The sequence below is a fragment of the Myxine glutinosa genome, chromosome 7 (genome assembly GCF_964187855.1).
Source record: "Myxine glutinosa chromosome 7, kmMyxGlut1.1, whole genome shotgun sequence".
In the NCBI taxonomy this organism is placed as follows: domain Eukaryota; kingdom Metazoa; phylum Chordata; class Myxini; order Myxiniformes; family Myxinidae; genus Myxine; species Myxine glutinosa.
In genome coordinates this window covers 47206039-47223575 of record NC_136267.1, presented here as the reverse complement: position 1 = coordinate 47223575, position 17537 = coordinate 47206039, and the positions used below count along the sequence as shown (strand labels likewise).

Genomic DNA, 17537 nt, shown 5'->3' with positions numbered 1-17537 from the left:
TTTTTTTGCACCCACGTACGGGCACGCCCTAGTATTAATAATAAGCGTAATTACACATAGATTCAAAATTGATACAAAACTTAAAAAAAAAAAAAAATGTGCAATGCGTTTCGGAGGACCTCCGCCGAACCCCTGAGACTGGCTCACTGAACCCCTGGGGTTCAGTCGAACCCAGGTTAAGAACCACAGCTCCAAACCAACATCATCCCTATCTTGTTTAGGACCTTTTTTGGACTGTAGTTTGTCATCCCTACATTGCCTTTTTAATTTAGCATACATTTTTTTATTCACTTGTTTTCTTTCTCATCTGGGCAATATCTCAGGCACCTTTTGAGTTAGGAAGCTGATATTTGGACACGACAATGAGCAAGTGATGTGGCTAGAAAGGATATTTTTTATTTATTGATTAATCGATTAATTATTTATTGATTAATTCATTAATCAATTGATTATTTAATTTTTTTTCGATTAAGTAATATTTAAATCATTTTTTTTAAAGTTACAGCTTCAGATTAAACACTGGTGGTTTGGGTATGCTATTAGCCAATTGATTAAGAAATTAATTATTTTACGATTGTTATCTATTGATTTTTATTACGCAATTAGGCTAACCGCCGCTCTAGCAGGGAAAATGGCCTTAAAATGCCTGTTGTGTGTGTGTGTGTGTTGTGTTTATCACGCAATTAATCAATCAATTATTGTACACGTCTCCCTCCCAATACTGTCTCTATGTGCTGCATGGCGGCATTGTCGGGTGTAAAAGGCGCCCTGTCAATGCCATGCTGGAGGATATATTATTTATGTATTTGGCATTGGGGTGGTGTACTTTGAACATATCTGTACTTATTTTCTTTCTGATTTCTTTAACAACCTCATTGTTTTATCATCAGGGTTTCCTCTGTGAAACAGCAGAGGTATTGAGCAGATCTGATAATGTTTCCCAAACACTCGCAGATTGAGCAGTGGACACGACAAGACCTGCTGGAGGGCCTGCAGCTGTATGGGCGAGAAGGAAATACTGGTCTAACTAATGCCTGGAACTCTTTACAGCAAAAGGTGAGACTCTGGCAGGAGATTTTTTTTTTTTTTTTTTGGATACTGAATCGAGGCTCGTGAAAGAGCTAACATATATTTCACAAACAAATCAACCAGACAAACAAGATATATAAAAAGAGGGAGCGGAAGACAAGATGGGGAGAGAAGGGGAAGCACACAAACATAACATTTGAGGGCAGGGAGAGGGCTTGGGGGGAGGAGGCGTGGGAAGGGGGGGTTGGTGGGAGAAGTATAAAACACAAGGACACCAAGGACTTCCAGGACAGAAGTTTGTATTTCAAAAAAGTGGATTTGGGGTGAAATTAGCGGGGGTAGAAAAGATCAAGGTTTTGGATAGGGGAAGATAAGAGATGGTGGTGAACAGCTGTTTTAAAGACCTGGAGGGTGGAGTGGGATTGAAGAGAGTGAGGGAGTTTGTTCCAGAGGCGGGAGAAAAGAGGAATGAAGGAGTGAAGGTAAGCAGAGAGTCTTGATTTTGGCAGTTTAACCATAAGAGGGTTGCAGGCAGATCTTGTGCGACCTGTAGGAATATTTGGGGGACAGAGCCCAGAGAGAGCAGGGGGGGCAAGGCCAGAGAGGAGTCGGTAGAAGATGGAAAGACCACCAACCTGCCTGCGGTGAGTGAGTGAAAGGCCCTTGGAGTTATCTTCATCGCGGGAGATTCCAATGATTCTGATCGCTTTGGTTTCAACAGCGTAAAGACGAGCTAGGTGTGAGGCAGGAGCACCAGCCCAGAGGGGAGAGCAGTATTCCATTGAGCTGCGGATGAAAGTTGTATGTGGTGAGGAGCTCAGGTGTGCCAAGGAAGGACTTCGCACGACGGAGAATGCCCAGTCAGCGACTGGCTTTGGAGGCCAGATTTGAAATGTGGTTTTCCCAGGAAAGATCATGGCAGATAGTGAGACCCAAAAGCTTGAGTGACAGAACTTCTTGGAGAGGATTATTCAGAAAGTGGATGGGAGGGTTGTCCAGTCGGTATTTTCGGAGAGACATCGTAAGAGTGTGAGATTTGTCAGGATTGAAAGACATGTTCCACTTGTTTGCCCAGTCTGTGATTTTGTCCAGGTCTGCAGAGAGTGAGGAGGCTGCAGATTGCCGATCTGAGGGATGAGGAATTGAGCGACAGAGAGTAGAATCATCAGTAAAGAGATAGAGAGGATTTTCAAGAGAGTCAGAGAGATCATTGATGAAGACTAGAAAAAGCACAGGGCCCAGAACACTGCCTTGGGGAACTCCAGCCTGAACAGGAAGAGGAGATGAGAGAAACCCTTTCAGGGCCACACGTTGACTACGACTAGAGAGGAAGTCCGCCAGCCATGCGTGGAGATTTCCATGGATACCAAAGGAGGAGAGTTTGGGGAGCAGAGCGGTGTGCCAGACCGTATCGAAGGCACGTGATATGTCAAGGGAGACAGCTCTAATTTCCTGTTTGGCATTGAGGACCTCCATCCATTGTTGAGGAAGTAGAAGCAGCATGTCCAGTGTAGAGTGACCAGGTCTGAAACCAAATTGATGATCAGAGATCAAGCCATTGGAGAAGAGGAAAGATTTCGTATCTGAAGCAATGATGGATTCCATGACTTTGCTGATAATTGGGAGAAGGCTGATTGGTCTGTAGTTGCTAGGATCTGTTTTTGCAACATTTTTGTGCAAAGCAGTGATGTTGGCTGATTTCCAAGCAGATGGAAGATGACCTTGAGCAAAAGAGAGTGCGAAGAGAACAGAGAGAGGGAGTGAAAGAGCGGAAGAACAGGATTTTAGGACCCGTGGGCTGATGCCGTCAGGTCCAGTTGCAGAATCAGATTCGAGGGTTGACAGAAACTTTTCCACCTTGTCAGGAGGAAAGGACACAGAGTCCAGGAGCAGCTGGGTACGACTGGGTACGGTGGGTACAGAGAGGGATGGGTTTGGGACACAAGATTTAGAGGCAAACACCGAGTTGAGGCATTCAGCTTTTTCACGTGCGGAGTCAGCCGTGTAGCCGTTTGAGTTGATGAAGGGGATGGAGGGGGAACAAACACCAGAAACAGATTTGACCAGATGCCACAAAGATTTGGAAGAGGGAGACAGATAAGAGAGTTCGGTCTTGAGAACAGAGAGGTATTGTTTCCTGGCTCTCCTGAGGGTGGACACACACTTGTTTCGGGCTTTGTGAAAGGAAATCAGATTTCCTTCCGTTGGATTTGCTTTCCAGGAGACGAAAGCAAGTTGTTTCTGGGCAACAGCCTCACCACAAGATTCCGTGTACCAAGAAAGGACTTCGCCCGACGGAGGATCCCCATTCGGCGACTGGCTTTGGAGGTCAGCTTGGAAATGTGGTTTTCCTAGGAAAGATCATGGCTGATAGTGAGACCCAAAAGCTTGAGTGACAGAACCTCTTCAAGATAATTATTGAGAAAGTCAATGGGAGGGTTTTCCAGATGGTCTTTTCAGAGAGACATATTGAGAGTGTGAGATTTGTCAGGATTGAAAGACATGTTCGATTTGTTTGACCAGTTTGTGATTTTGTCCAGGTCTGCAGAGAGTGAAGAGGCTGCTGCCTGCCGATCTGAGGGTTGAGATATTGAGCAGCAGAGAGTGGAGTCATCAGCAAAGAGATAGAGAGGATTTTCCAGAGAGTCGGAGAGATCATTAATGAAGACCAGAAAAAGCACAGAGCCCAGAAAACTGCCTTGAGGAACTCCAGCATGAACAGGAAGGGGAGATGAGAGAATTCCATTCAGGGCCTCACGTTGACTGCGACGGGAAAGGAAGTCTGCAAGCCATGCGTGGAGATTTCCATGGATACCATATGAGGAGAGTTTGGTGAGCAGGGCGGGGTGCCAGACCTTATCGAAGGCACGAGATATGTCAAGGGAGACAGCTCTGATTTCTTGTTTGGCATTGAGGACCTCCATCAATTGTTGAGACAGCAGAAGCAGCATGTCCAGAGTAGAATGACCTGGTCGGAATCGAAATTGATGATCCGAGATCAAGCCATTGGAGAAGAGGAAGGATTTGATGTCAGAAGCGATGATCGATTCCATGACCTTGCTGATTATGTAAAGCGGTAATGTTGGCTGATTTCCAAGCAGATGGCAGGTGACCTTGAGCAAAAGACCCGGTGAAGAGAATTGAGAGAGGGTGTTAAAGAGTGGCACAGCAGGATTTTAGAACCTGATTGAAGGGAGTGGGGGAGTTTGTTCCAGAGGCAGGAGATCAAAGTATTTGTGCATCTGAGTTTCTGTTCACATTTTTTTTTCTTTTTTTGGTATGCAAGATCGAGGCTCGTGAAAGAGCTAACATTAATCACACAAAAAGTCAAACCGACACAAACCGACACATAAAACACAAAATAAGGGGAGCAGTAGACAAGAATGGGGAGAGAGGGGGAAGGACACAAACACAATATTTGAGAGCAGGGACATCGAGAGAACTGTGGGAGGGAGAGGGCTTGGGGGGAGGTGGGAGAGGTATAAAACATATGGACACTGCAAGGACTTCCAGGAAAGAAGTTGGAATTTCGAAAAAGTGTATCTGGGGTGAATAAGCGGGGGTAGAAAAGATCAAGGTTTTGGATGGGGGAAGATAAGAGATGGTGGTGAACAGCTATTTTAAAGACCTGGAGGGAGGAGTGGGATTGAAGGGAGTGGGGGAGTTTGTTCCAGAGGCGGGAGAAAAGGGGAATGAAAGAGTGAAGGTGAGCAGAGAGCCTAGATTTTGGCAGGTTAACCATAAGAGGGTTGCTGGCAGATCTTGTGCGACCTGTAGGAATATTTGGGGGACAGAGCACAGAGAGAGCAGGGGGAGCAAGGCCGGAGAGGAGTCGGTAGAAGACAGAAACACATTTTAAGAAGTCAATGAAATAAGGAGAATACTACTGGGTCTCATGAAGAGGAATAGTCTTTCAGACATATGTCTTTCTAATTTAATTTCGTGAAATATTATCAAGATGATTATTTGTTATGTCCACCACCTAAGGTGGATGGAGGTTATGTATTCGCTCCTGTTTGTTTGTGAGCTGAATATCTTTTTTAATTTTTAAATATAATTTTATAATTATAATAGAATTTTTTTCAGTGACTCCTCACCATTGAGAGACAGGGCTAAAAATGATATATGTCAAAAGTTGTGGATGAGTTATGACGAAACTTGGTGGACGAGTTGGGTAAGTGACATGAACAAGCCGATTAGAGTTTGGTTCAGGTCCGAATCCAGATTTGGCCTATCAGTGGGATACAAAACGTAAACTGTTCAGCCTCGCAAAGGTATGCGCTTTCGTTTATTTTTTTTGATGCATGATCGTGGCTCATTGATGACCGACAGCAGGAAGGAAGGGAACAAAATAAAAAGGGGGAAACACAGCAATAAGAGGAAGGGGAAAGCAGGGAAGACACAGAAAAGGAACAAATTACCGACAACAGAACAAACGAAAATAAGTGACGGAGAGGGGGAAAAATATGCTTTGGAATGCTTTGGAATGGGATCAGTTGGGGTTGAAGAGTTCATAAGTATGAATGGGGGATGACCTGAGGTAGTGGTGAACAGCTGTCTTGAAGTGCTGGAGTGAAGAATGGGACTGAAGAGACGGGGAAAGTCTGTTCCACAGGCGGGAGATATGAGGAACGAATGAGTGGAGGTTTTTTTTTTTTTTTTTTTTTTTTTGTATACAAGATCGAGGCTCGTGAAAGAGCGAACATTAATCACACAGAAAAGACAAACAGACACACAAAACAAATAACATCGGGAGCGGTAGACAAGATGGGGAGAGAGGGGGAAGGACACAAACACAACATTTGAGAGCAGGGACCGAGAGACATGGAGACATCGAGAGAACTGTGGGAGGGAGAGGGCTTTGGGGGGAAGGCATGGGAAGGGGGGGGGGGGGGTGGGAGAGGTATAAAACATATGGACACTGCCAAGACTTCCAGGAAAGAAGTTGGAATTTCAAACAAGGTGGATCTGGGGTGAATTAGTGGGGGTAGAAAAGATCAAGGTTTTGGATGGGGGAAGATAAGAGATGGTGGTGAACAGCTGTTTTGAAGACCTGGAGGGAGGAGTGTGATTGAAGTGAGTGTGGGAGTTTGTTCTAGAGGCGGGAGAAAAGAGGAATGAAAGAGTGAAGGTGAGCAGAGAGCCGAGATTTCGGCAGTTTAACCATCAGAGGGTGGCTGGCAGATCTTGTGCGACCTGTAGGAATATTTGGGGGACAGAGCACAGAGAGAGCTGGGGGAGCAAGGCCGGAGAGGAGTCGGTAGAAGACAGAAAGACCACCTACCTGCCTGCGGTGAGTGAGTGAAAGGCCCTCAGAGATAGCTTCATCGCGGGAGATTCCAATGATTCTGAAAGCTTTGGATTCAACAGCGTGAAGCCGAGCCAGGTGTGAGGCAGGAGCACCAGCCCATAGGGGAGAACAGTATTCCATTGAGCTGCGGATGAAAGCCTTGTATGTGGTGAGGAGCTCAGGTGTACCTAGGAAGGACTTCGCACGACGGAGGATGACCAGTCGGCGACTGGCTTTGGAGGCCAGCTTGGAAATGTGGTTTTCCCAAGAAAGATCATGGCAGATGGTGAGACCCAAAAGCTTGAGCGACAGAACTTCATGGAGAGGATTGTTGAGAAAGTAGATGGGAGGGTTGTCCAGTCGATCTTTTCGGAGAGACATAGTAAGAGTGTGAGATTTGTCAGGATTGAAAGACATGTTCCACATGTTTGACCAGTCTGTGATTTTGTCCAGGTCTTCAGAGAGTGAGGAGGCTGCAGACTGCCGATCTGAGGGAAGAGGAATGGAGCAGCAGAGAGTGGAGTCATCAGCAAAGAGATACAGAGGATTTTCCAGAGAGTCGGAGAGATCATTGATAAAGACCAGAAAAAGCACAGGGCCCAGCACACTGCCTTGGGGAACTCCAGCCTGAACGGGAAGGGGAGATGAGAGAAATCCATTCAGGGCCACACGTTGACTACGACCAGAGAGGAAGTCCGCAAGCCATGCATGGAGATTTCCATGGATACCATAGGAGGAGAGTTTGGTGAGCAGAGCTGGGTGCCAGACCGTATCGAAGGCACGTGATATGTCAAGGGAGACAGCTCTGATTTCCTGTTTGGCATTGAGGACCTCCATCCATTGTTGAGACAGCAGAAGCAGCATGTCCAGAGTAGAGTGACCTGGTCTGAAACCAAATTGATGATCAGAGATCAAGCCATTGGAGAAGAGGAAAGATTTCATATCTGAAGCAATGATGGATTCCATGACTTTGCTGATAATTGGGAGCAGGCTGATTGGTCTGTAGTTGCAAGGATCTGTTTTTGCACCTTTTTTGTGTAAAGCGGTAATGTTTGCTGATTTCCAGGATGCTGGCAGATGACCTTGAGCAAAAGATAGGGTGAAAAGAACAGAGAGAGGGTGAGATAGAGCGGCAGAGCAGGATTTTAGGACCCGTGGGCTGATGCCATCTGGTCCAGTTGCAGAATCAGAGTCGAGGTTTGACAAAAACTCCTCCACCTTGTCAGGAGAGAAGGTCACAGAGTCCAGGAGCAGTTTGGTTCGACTGGGAAAGGTGGGAACAGAGAGAGATGGGTTTGGGACTAAGGATTTTGAGGCAAACACAGAGTTGAGGCATTCGGCTTTGTCACGTGCGATGTCAACTGTGTGGCCATTTGAGGTAAGGGAGGGGATGGAGGGGGAACAAACACCAGAAACGGATTTGACCAGACGCCACCAGGATTTGGAGGAAGGAGACAGGTTTGAGAGTTCATTCTTGAGTGAGGAGAGATAGTGCTTCCTGGCACTCCTGAGGGTAGACACACACTTGTTCCGAGCTTGGTGGAAGGAACCGAGATTTCCTTCAGTTGGATTAGCCTTCCAAGAGGCAAAGGCAAGTTGTTTCAGGGCAACTGCCTCACCACAAGATTCAGTGTACCATGGATGGGAGGAAGGGTAAGACAACTGAAGGCGAGATGGGATAAATCTGTGCATGAGAGAGATCAGTTTGCTTTGGAAGAATTCCCAGGAAGAATTGATGTCAGAGGCAGTGGAGATGGGAGACCAATCCAGCCGATTGATGGCTGCTTGAAGACCGTCCCAGTCGGCCTGAGTGAAATGCCAGACTCGTCGACGCTGAGGAGGCTCTCTGAGAATGGCCAGAGAGATGTCCACTTTGACAAGCACATGATCAGAAGAACCGATTGGAGCAGAAGAAGAGCAGCAGACACTAGCAGGGAAGTTGGTCATAACCAAGTCTAGAAGAGAAGATACTCCATTGGCTGAGATCCGGGTCGGGAAATTGACAGATTGTGTCAATCCCAGTGAGTCACAGAAGTCCTTTGCTGAGGTGCCATGACTGGTGAGAGAGGAACCCACACCCAACCAGGTGGCATGATGACAATTGAAGTCACCACATATGAGGAAGAGAGAGTTGGGATGAGTGGATAGAAGTTGGTCCATGTTGTCAGACAGTGAAATGTAGATGGAGTCATCACTGTTTGGGGGACGGTACAGAACACATATGAACAAAAGGTGGGAGCGGAGAGGAAGCCGTAGCCAGAGGTACTCCTGGGGGTGAGGAGGAGAGAGGGCAGTGCAAGGAGAGTGAGGAAGAGAGTTTTTGATAAAGATAGCCACCCCACCACCAGGCCGAGGCTCAGGTCTATCATACCGGAGGAGGGAGTAACCAGGAAGAGATATTAAGGAATCAGAGACATCTTGAAGGAGGAAAGTCTCTGTTAAGCAGATCAAGTCTGGTTTGTCAGAAGCAACCTGTATGGAGAGATCAGTCAGGTTTGAGTGAAGGCCCCGGATGTTTGAGGTCCATACCGTTAATGAAGAGAGAGGGGGAGCATCGGGTACAGGACAGGGGAGGGGAGGAGTAGGGTAAGATGAAGGATGAGAGGGGGAGGTAGGGAGAGCAGTTGTTAGTGTGTCAGCGATTGCAGAAGAGTTCCAAGAAAGGGAAGGATGAGGAGGATGAAAGGTTTGAAGGTGAAGGGATGAGGCACAGTGAGGGGTTGTTTGAGGGGGGGCAGAGGAAAGAAGAAGGTTGGGGGGGGGGTGGAGGTATGAGATAGAAGGGAGACGAAGTGGGGAGGAGGCAGCTTTGAGGAGGAGGGGAGAGGAGGGAGAATTGGAGAGGAATGGTATGGGGGGAGATTTGAATGGGAGGGGTTGTGGGGGAGTTTTGAAGGGGAGGAGTGAGGGGGGAGTTTAGGAGGGGAAGGGCAAGGGGGGAGTTCAGGAGTGGAAGGGCAAGGGGGGAGTTCAGGAGTGGAGGGGTAGGGGGGGAGTTTAAGAGTGTAGGTGCAAGGGGAGGGATTTGGATGGGAGGGGCAAGAGGGGGGTTTAGAAAGTGGATGATTAATGAAAGACGAACATTGAAAACAAATTGGGTTTGTTGTGATTTTCAAGTTAGCAATCCGGTTCAGAATGATGGAGGAGGGATGGAATGAATGTGAATTTAGACCATGCAGTGAGGGAGACGTTAAAGCGCGGCGTTACGCGCGCTGCTTGTGAGCAAGGAGGAAGCGGACAAGCGGTAACATATAAACGTCTTTATTGTAAGACTACACTGTAACACTGAACTCCTCCGGGCTGGTCGCCCGGTGTATATCATGAGGCCACGCCTACCCCTCGGGCGTGGCCACCGCCCACTTGGTGCGTGGAATGATGTCACCACGCCAGTGGGCTTTTGTGTCCGCCACACGCGCCCCCCCAGAATTCCCGCGCACCTGGAGGGCCAGTTTGCGGGGCAGACGAATGACCCGGCCGAAGCGCCCCCTGGCGATCGGCGGCGTCCGGGGTGCAGGGATACCAGGTGGGATGCCCCTGGCTGCCCCTGGGATGGGTGCAGGACCGGGGGGCGCCGTGGCGGCGGGGCTGGGCGGTGCCGGGGGTCCGCCCGCAGGAGGGCGGCCCCGACGTGGGTGTCGGGCCACTGGCGGTGGATGGTCCACATCGAGGTGGGCCGGCTTGAGGCGGTCTACCGAAACGCGGTCAGGAGTACCGCCGATGTCCAGGGTGAAGTGCTTCGCCCCGGTCTCCAGCACGCGGAAAGGCCCGTCGTACGGGGGCCGCAGTGGTGTCCGATGGGCATCGTGGCGGACGAAGACGTACTCCGCCGTGCGAAGCTCCGGGGCGACGTGCGTCGGTGGGTGCCCGTGGCATGCCGTTGGCACCGGGGCGAACCTCTGGGCGGTCTCTTGCAGAGCGGAGCGCTGCTGTGCCGCGGACCATGGTGCCGTGGAGTCGGGGAGGAACTCGCCCGGCACCCGCAGCGGTTGCCCGAAGACCAACTCCGCCGCGGATGCGCGCAGGTCCTCCTTGGGTGCCGTCCGGAGGCCCAGCAGGACCCAGGGGAGCCTGTCGACCCAGCCGCCGTCGCGGAGGGTGGCCCGGAGCGCGGCCTTCAATGAGCGGTGAAATCGCTCACACAGGCCGTTAGCCTGGGGGTGGTAGGCCGTGGTTCGGTGCAGCCGGACCCCGAGCCCCTGCGCAACCGCCCCCCAGAGCTCCGAGGTGAACTGGGGGCCGCGGTCGGATGAGATGTCTGAGGGGGCGCCGAACCGGGCGACCCAGGTGGCGATGAAAGCCTGCGCGACATCGGCCGCCGTTGTCGACGCCAAGGGCACGGCCTCCGGCCACCGGGTGGTGCGGTCCACCATGGTGAGGACGTGGGTGAAACCCCGCGAGGGGGGCAGAGGTCCCACCAGGTCCACGTGGACGTGGTCAAACCGGCGTTCCGGCACCGTGAACGGGGCCAACGGGGCCTGGGTGTGCCGGTGCACCTTGGCGCGCTGGCACGCGAGGCATGTCCTGGCCCAGCCGCGGACGGCCTTCCGGAGGCCATGCCAGACGAACTTGTCGGCGATCAGCCTTTGGGAGGCCCTCGCGCCCGGGTGGGACAGGCCGTGGATGGCGTCAAACACCTGGCGCTGCCAGCCCGCGGGCACAATGGGGCGAGGACGCCCGAGGGAGACGTCGCACAAGAGGGCCGCGCTCGCGCCGTCGAACGGCACCTCGGTGACGCGGAGGCCCGTGACGGCGGTCCGCAAGGCCTGGACGTCGGGGTCAGCGGCCTGGTCCGCTGCCATCCGGGCATAGTCGATGCCGAGGTGGACTGCGTGGGCGACGGCCCGGGAAAGGCAATCCGCCACCGGGTTGTCCTTCCCCGCGACGTGCTGGATGTCCGTCGTGTACTCGGACACGGCCGAGAGGTGACGCTGCTGCCGGGCCGACCACGGCTCGGTGACCTTGCCCATCGCGAAGATCAGCGGCTTGTGGTCGACGAAGGCAGTGAACGCCCGGCCCTCGAGCAGATGGCGGAAGTGCCTGACCGCCAAGTGAAGTCCGAGCAACTCGCGGTCGAAGGTACTGTAACGGCGTTCGGGCGGGCGAAGCTGCCGGCTAAAGAACGCCAGCGGTTGCCAAGCTACACGCACCCATTGCTCGTGCACCGCGCCCACCGCGTAGTCCGAGGCATCGGTGGTGAGGGCGATCGGTGCATCGGGCGCCGGGTGCGCGAGCATGGTGGCGTTAGCCAAGGCGAGCTTCGCGCCCGTGAACGCCGTGTCCATCTGCTCGGTCCAGGTAACGTCGCCTTTGCCCGGCTTACCTCGGAGAGCTTCGTGCAGGGGGCGCAGGAGCTGGGCGATACGGGGCAGGAACCGATGGTAAAAGTTCACCATGCCCAGGAACTCCTGCAGCCCTCTGATCGTGCGGGGGCGCGGAAACCCCTTCACCGCCTCCACCTTGGCCGGCAGGGGGACGGCTCCGTGCCTGGTGACACGGTGCCCTAGAAAATCGATTGTGGCGGCGCCGAACCGGCACTTTGCAGGGTTCACAATCAGGCCATGCTGGCCCAGGCGTTCGAAGAGCGTGCGGAGGTGGCGTAGGTGCTCTTCGCGGGACGCGCTGGCGACGAGGATATCGTCCAGGTAGACGTAGACAAAATCCAAGTCACGCAGGACGCTGTCCATCAGTCGCTGGAACGCCTGAGCCGCATTCTTCAGACCGAAGGGCATGCGCAGGAACTCGAAGAGTCCGAATGGCGTGATGACCGCCGTCTTCGGGACGTCCTCCGGCCTGACGGGGACCTGATGGTAGCCGCGTATGAGGTCCACCTTCGAGAAGAAGGACCTGCCCGCCAAACGGGCGGAAAAGTCCTGAATGTGGGGGACGGGGTAGCGGTCGGGAGTCGTGGCGTCATTGAGACGGCGATAGTCCCCGCACGGTCGCCATCCCCCGCCGGGCTTCGGCACGATGTGCAGCGGCGACGCCCAAGCGCTCTCTGAGCGCCGAACGATGCCGAGTCGCTCCAGGGTAGCGAACTCCGCTTTTGCCACCGCCAGCTTCGTCGGCTCGAGGCGGCGTGCCCGGGCGTAGACCGGTGGCCCGACGGTGGGGATGTGATGGGCCACCCCGTGCTTGATGGCCCCCGCCGAGAAGGTGGGCCGCGTGAGGGCCGGGAAGCCGGCGAGGAGGCGGGTGAATGCGTCCGCTGCCGGAAGCGTACAGACCAACGTGGCCGGAACCGAATCGTTCGGCAAGCCGCTTGGCAAGCCGCTCGTTGAGCTGGGCAACGCACATGCGAGCGAGCTGAACGTCTCGGCCTGGACAAGCCGTCTGCGCTTGACGTCGACCAGGAGCCCATTAGCGCACAGGAAGTCCGCGCCAAGCAGTGCCATGGGCACGTCGGCGGTGACGAACGTCCATCGGAAAACCTGCCCTCCAAACCGCAGAGAGAGGCAGCGTTTTCCGTACGTACGGATGGGCGTCCCGTTCGCGGCAAGCAGCGCGGGGCCCCCACCCGCGGCGTGCTTGTCTGACGTGCCGGCGGGAATGACACTCACCTGTGCTCCCGTGTCGCACAGGTAACGGCGCCCGGAGAAGGTGTCCGTTATGAACAGCAGGCTGCTCGAACGGCCGGCGCTCATCGCCACAATTGAGCGCCGGCCCGGGCGTTTCCCGACCCATTGAAGGAGCACGGCGGATGACACCGCCGAGCTTCGTGGCCGAACTTGGCGTGGAACCAGCACCAGGTGGTGGAGCTGGAGGAGCGCGGCTGGCTCCGCCAGGCCGGTGGAGTCGACGGGTTTCCCCGCGGTGGTGGTTTTCGCCGCGGCGGTGGGCGGGGCGTGGCGGCGTTCACGAGGTGCGTATCAGCATGCTGCTGAACCTCAGCGTGCTGTAGAAGATGATGCTGTGGAACATCAGCGTCGAAGGCCGTGACGGCCACGCCAACGCTCGCCCGCGTGTCCGAAGCGGCGAAGTACTTGTCCGCCTCGGCCGCCAATGCTCGGGGTTCCGTTAGCCCGGTCCCGGCCAACGCGAGGCGAACCTGCGCTGGAAGTTGGCGACGGAAAAGCGCCCGGAATAGCGAACCGGGGGCTTCGTCGCCTAACAGTGACAGCATATGGTCCATTCGGACCGACGGGCGCATCTCACCGAGCTCGGGGAGATCCAGGAGGCGGTCGGCCCGTGCGTCGTCCGTGAGGCTGAACGTGGCTAGGAGTAGACGCTTGAGTGCCTCGTACTTGTGGCCGTCCGGTGGGTGGCGAAGGACGGACACAACTCGAGCGGCCGTGCCGGGCCCGAGGGAGGCGACGACGTGGCAGTAGCGCGTGTCATCGCCGGTGAGGCGCCGAAGCTGAAATTGGGCTTCGGCCTGGACGAACCAGACTTCGGCCTGAGCCTCCCAAAATTCCGGAAGTTTGACGAAGGCGGCCATGGCGATGGCGTCGCGTGTGGAAGGATCGCTCCGGCAGATCCAACGTCGAGGGTCACCAGTAAAGCGCGGCATTACGCGCGCTGCTTGTGAGCAAGGAGGAAGCGGACAAGCGGTAACATATAAACGTCTTTATTGTAAGACTACACTGTAACACTGAACTCCTCCGGGCTGGTCGCCCGGTGTATATCATGAGGCCACGCCTACCCCTCGGGCGTGGCCACCGCCCACTTGGTGCGTGGAATGATGTCACCACGCCAGTGGGCTTTTGTGTCCGCCACAACTTATAAGATATTGAATTTCTTTTTTTTGAGGTGGAATGAGTTGGAGAGGAAATTGAGAAAAGCCTTTTAAATAGGAAGAAAAACAGCGTGTTGTAAAATACCACTGAGTAAAACACTGAAGGGGAAAGGTTATACATATTTAAATAATATTTAAACAGAACCGTGAACAATCTTATGTGCACAAAAATACCAACGGGGGGAGAGCCGAGAGGGACCACCACGAGTCACGTGAAGGGCAAACGGTGGATGGCAAGGAGTTAATGGGGGCGGGGCGAACAGCACACCTGGACAGAAAATACAGGATGAGTCAACAGTACACGTGGAGAAAGGAAAATAAATGTTTTTGGTTTTTTTTTTGTTTGTTTGGTTTTTGGGGGTGGGGGGGGGGGGGGAGGTGGGGATTTAGAACGTTAGACAGAGTATTATGTTCGGGGTAGAAGGGACAAAAACTAAAACTAAGAGCCAAGCAAAACACGATTAAGATAACAAACACCGACGGGGGTACAACTACAAGGCCGCACACGAGGAGCAGAACACGATTAAATAATTACAAGTTACAGGAAATTCAAACCAAAAGTAACTATAATCAAAACAATAACGCATGGTGGGTATGACGGGTTAGCAGTGGGTATGAATTTTTGAAGTTTCATAAGAAGGAGCGGGACAGCATAGAGCATGGAAAGGGTTGAGCCTGGATTTTGGGAGTTTAAGATGAAGAGGATTACTGGCAGACTGTGTGACCCTACAGAAACCTGGGTAAGGGACAGATATTTATTCGTTTGATTTATTTAATTATATCAATTAACTTCCTATTTATTTTATTGGCAGGACTCGGATGTCGCCACTTCACCAATTCAACGGAATATTATTTTTGAAAGTAACCAATTTTTATTTAACAATTTTCAAGAAACAGAAATCTTTAATTTTCTCTTGTTTGTAGATGTGCCAGCATTACACACACTGAGATGCTTCATATGAAAAATTAAATTAAATGAAAAGTATATAATGCCACTACATCATGCTCATCATTCTCATCGTCTTTTTTTATATTCATCTCCAATTGAGTGCCTTATATTTTAAACTTTCATTTCACAATGAGCAAACAGACCATTTTATTGTGCATATCCTTCAATAGTTTGTGTGCTGTGGTGTCGGCAACCACACTGACTGGTTCCACATCTATGGAGAAAGCCGGGTCCCAAAATCATGCTGTGGATATGCAGCAACCAAATGTGATCCCTTCCTGCCTCCTGTGGTTACGAGGCCGGTCAGTTGTTAACTCAACCTTTAATATCACCCTTCTTTTCTTATAATGCTTTTTTCTGGCTGTCTACAAATTCCCAATTTAAATGTTGGTATGTCATTGGTCTAGAAAAGATCAAAGTTTTGGATGGGGGAAGATAAGAGATGGTGATGAACAGCTGTTTTTAAGACCTGGAGGGAGGAGAGGGATTGAAGAGATTGTGGGGGTTTGTTTCAGATGTGGGAGAAAAGAGGAATGAAGGAGTGAAGGTGAGCAGAGAGTCTTGATTTTGGCAGTTTCATCAGAAGAGGGATGCTGACGGATCTTGTGCATCCTGCAGGAATATTTGGGGAACAGAGCACAGACAGAGCAGGGAGAGCAAGGCCGGAGAGGAGTCGGTAGAAGACAGAAAGACCACATACCTGCCTGCTGTGAGTGAGCGAAAGGCCGTCAGAGTTAGCTTCATCGCGGGAGATTCCAATGATTGTGAATGCTTTGGTTTCAACTGGGTGAAGCCAAGCAAGGTGTGAGGCAGGGGCACCAGCCCAGAGGGGAGAGCAGTACTCCATCAAGCTGCGGATGAAAGCTTTGTATGTGGTGAGGAGCTCAGAAGTGCCAAGAAAGGACTTCGCACGACGGAGGATCCCCATTCGGCGACTGGCTTTGGAGGTCAGCTTGGAAATGTGGTTTTCCTAGGAAAGATCATGGCTGATAGTGAGACCCAAAAGCTTGAGTGACAGAACATCTTCAAGATAATTATTGAGAAAGTCAATGGGAGGGTTTTCCAGATGGTCTTTTTGGAGAGACATAGTGAGTGTGAGATTTATCAGGATTGAAAGACATGTTCCACTTGTTTGACCAGTTTGTGATTTTGTCCAGGTCTGCAGAGAGTGAGGAGGCTGCTGCCTGCCGATCTGAGGGTTGAGATATGGAGCAGCAGAGAGTGGAGTCATCAGCAAAGAGATAGAGAGGATTTTCCAGAGAGTCGGAGAGATCATTAATGAAGACCAGAAAAAGCACAGAGCCCAGAACACTGCCTTGAGGAACTCCAGCATGAACAGGAAGGGGAGATGAGAGAATATTCCATTCAGGGCCTCACGTTGACTGCGACCAGAAAGGAAGTCTGCAAGCCATGCGTGGAGATTTCCATGGATACCATACGAGGAGAGTTTGGTGAGCAGGGCGGGGTGCCAGACCGTATCGAAGGCACGAGATATGTCAAGGGAGACAGCTCTGATTTCTTGTTTGGCATTGAGGACCTCCATCCTTTGTTGAGGCAGCAGAAGCAACATGTCCAGAGTAGAATGACCTGGTCTGAATCCAAATTGATGATCCGAGATCAAGCCATTGGAGAAGAGGAAGGATTTGATGTCAGAAGCGATGATCGATTCCATGACCTTCCTGATTATGTAATGCTGTAATGTTGGCCGATTTCCAAGCAGATGGGAGGTGACCTTGAGCAAAAGACCCGGTGAAGAGAATTGAGAGAGGGTGTTAAAGAGTGGTACAGCAGGATTTTAGGACCTGTGGGATGATGCCGTCTGGTCCAGTTGCAGAAGCAGAGTCGAGGTTTGACAAAAACTTCTCCACCTTGTTAGGAGAGGAGAGAAGGACACAGAGTCCAGGAGCAGCTGGGTTCGACTGGGTAAGGTGGGTACAGAGAGAGCTGGGTTTGGGACACAAGATTTTGAGGCAAACACAGAGTTGAGGCATTTGGTTTTGTCACGTGCGGTGTTAGCTATGTGGCCTTTGAGGTAAGGGAGGAGATGGAGGGGGAACAAACACCAGAAACAGATTTGACCAGATGCCACCAGGATTTGGAGGAGGTAGACAGGTTTGAGAGTTCAGTCTTGATAGTAGAGAGATATTGTTTCCTGGCTCTCCTGAGGGTAGACACACACTTGTTCCGAGCTTGGTGAAAGGAACTGAGATTTCCTTCAGTTGGATTAGCCTTCCAAAAGGCAAAGGCAAGTTGTTTCAGGGCAACTGCCTCACCACAAGATTTACACTTGAATATGTCACCAGACATCTCTATTTGTGTCTTGTGAAGAGTTGTTTATTTTTTCCTTTTTGTCTTTGTTCTCTCAGGGGTGTTATGACAGCTTGCACACATGGCTGGGTGAAAATGTCCTATATATCGGCCTCGGTGCTCTGAGTATGCTGCTCGTTCAGGTGATTAGTATGATCTTTTTTTTTCACAAATAGTTTACGCCTGGAGTAACCAAAAATGGTGGTTATGCTGTGAAGGACAAGCAAAGG

At 51.7% G+C, this 17537-nt stretch overlaps 1 protein-coding gene across 2 annotated transcripts in view; it reads left to right on the top strand.

Moving 5' to 3' along the window:
* LOC137417005 (tetraspanin-9-like) overlaps positions 1 to 17537 on the top strand; it is a 45352-nt gene that overhangs the window by 22820 nt on the left and 4995 nt on the right. Inside the window, exons 5-7 of one of the 2 annotated variants that reach the window (XM_068102718.2) lie at positions 955 to 1056; positions 15171 to 15302; positions 17367 to 17450. In XM_068102718.2, coding sequence (XP_067958819.2) covers positions 955 to 1056; positions 15171 to 15302; positions 17367 to 17450 — 318 coding nt within the window. The remainder of the gene's footprint in view (positions 1 to 954; positions 1057 to 15170; positions 15303 to 17366; positions 17451 to 17537) is intronic. The other variant, XM_078781644.1, reaches the window with a different exon arrangement.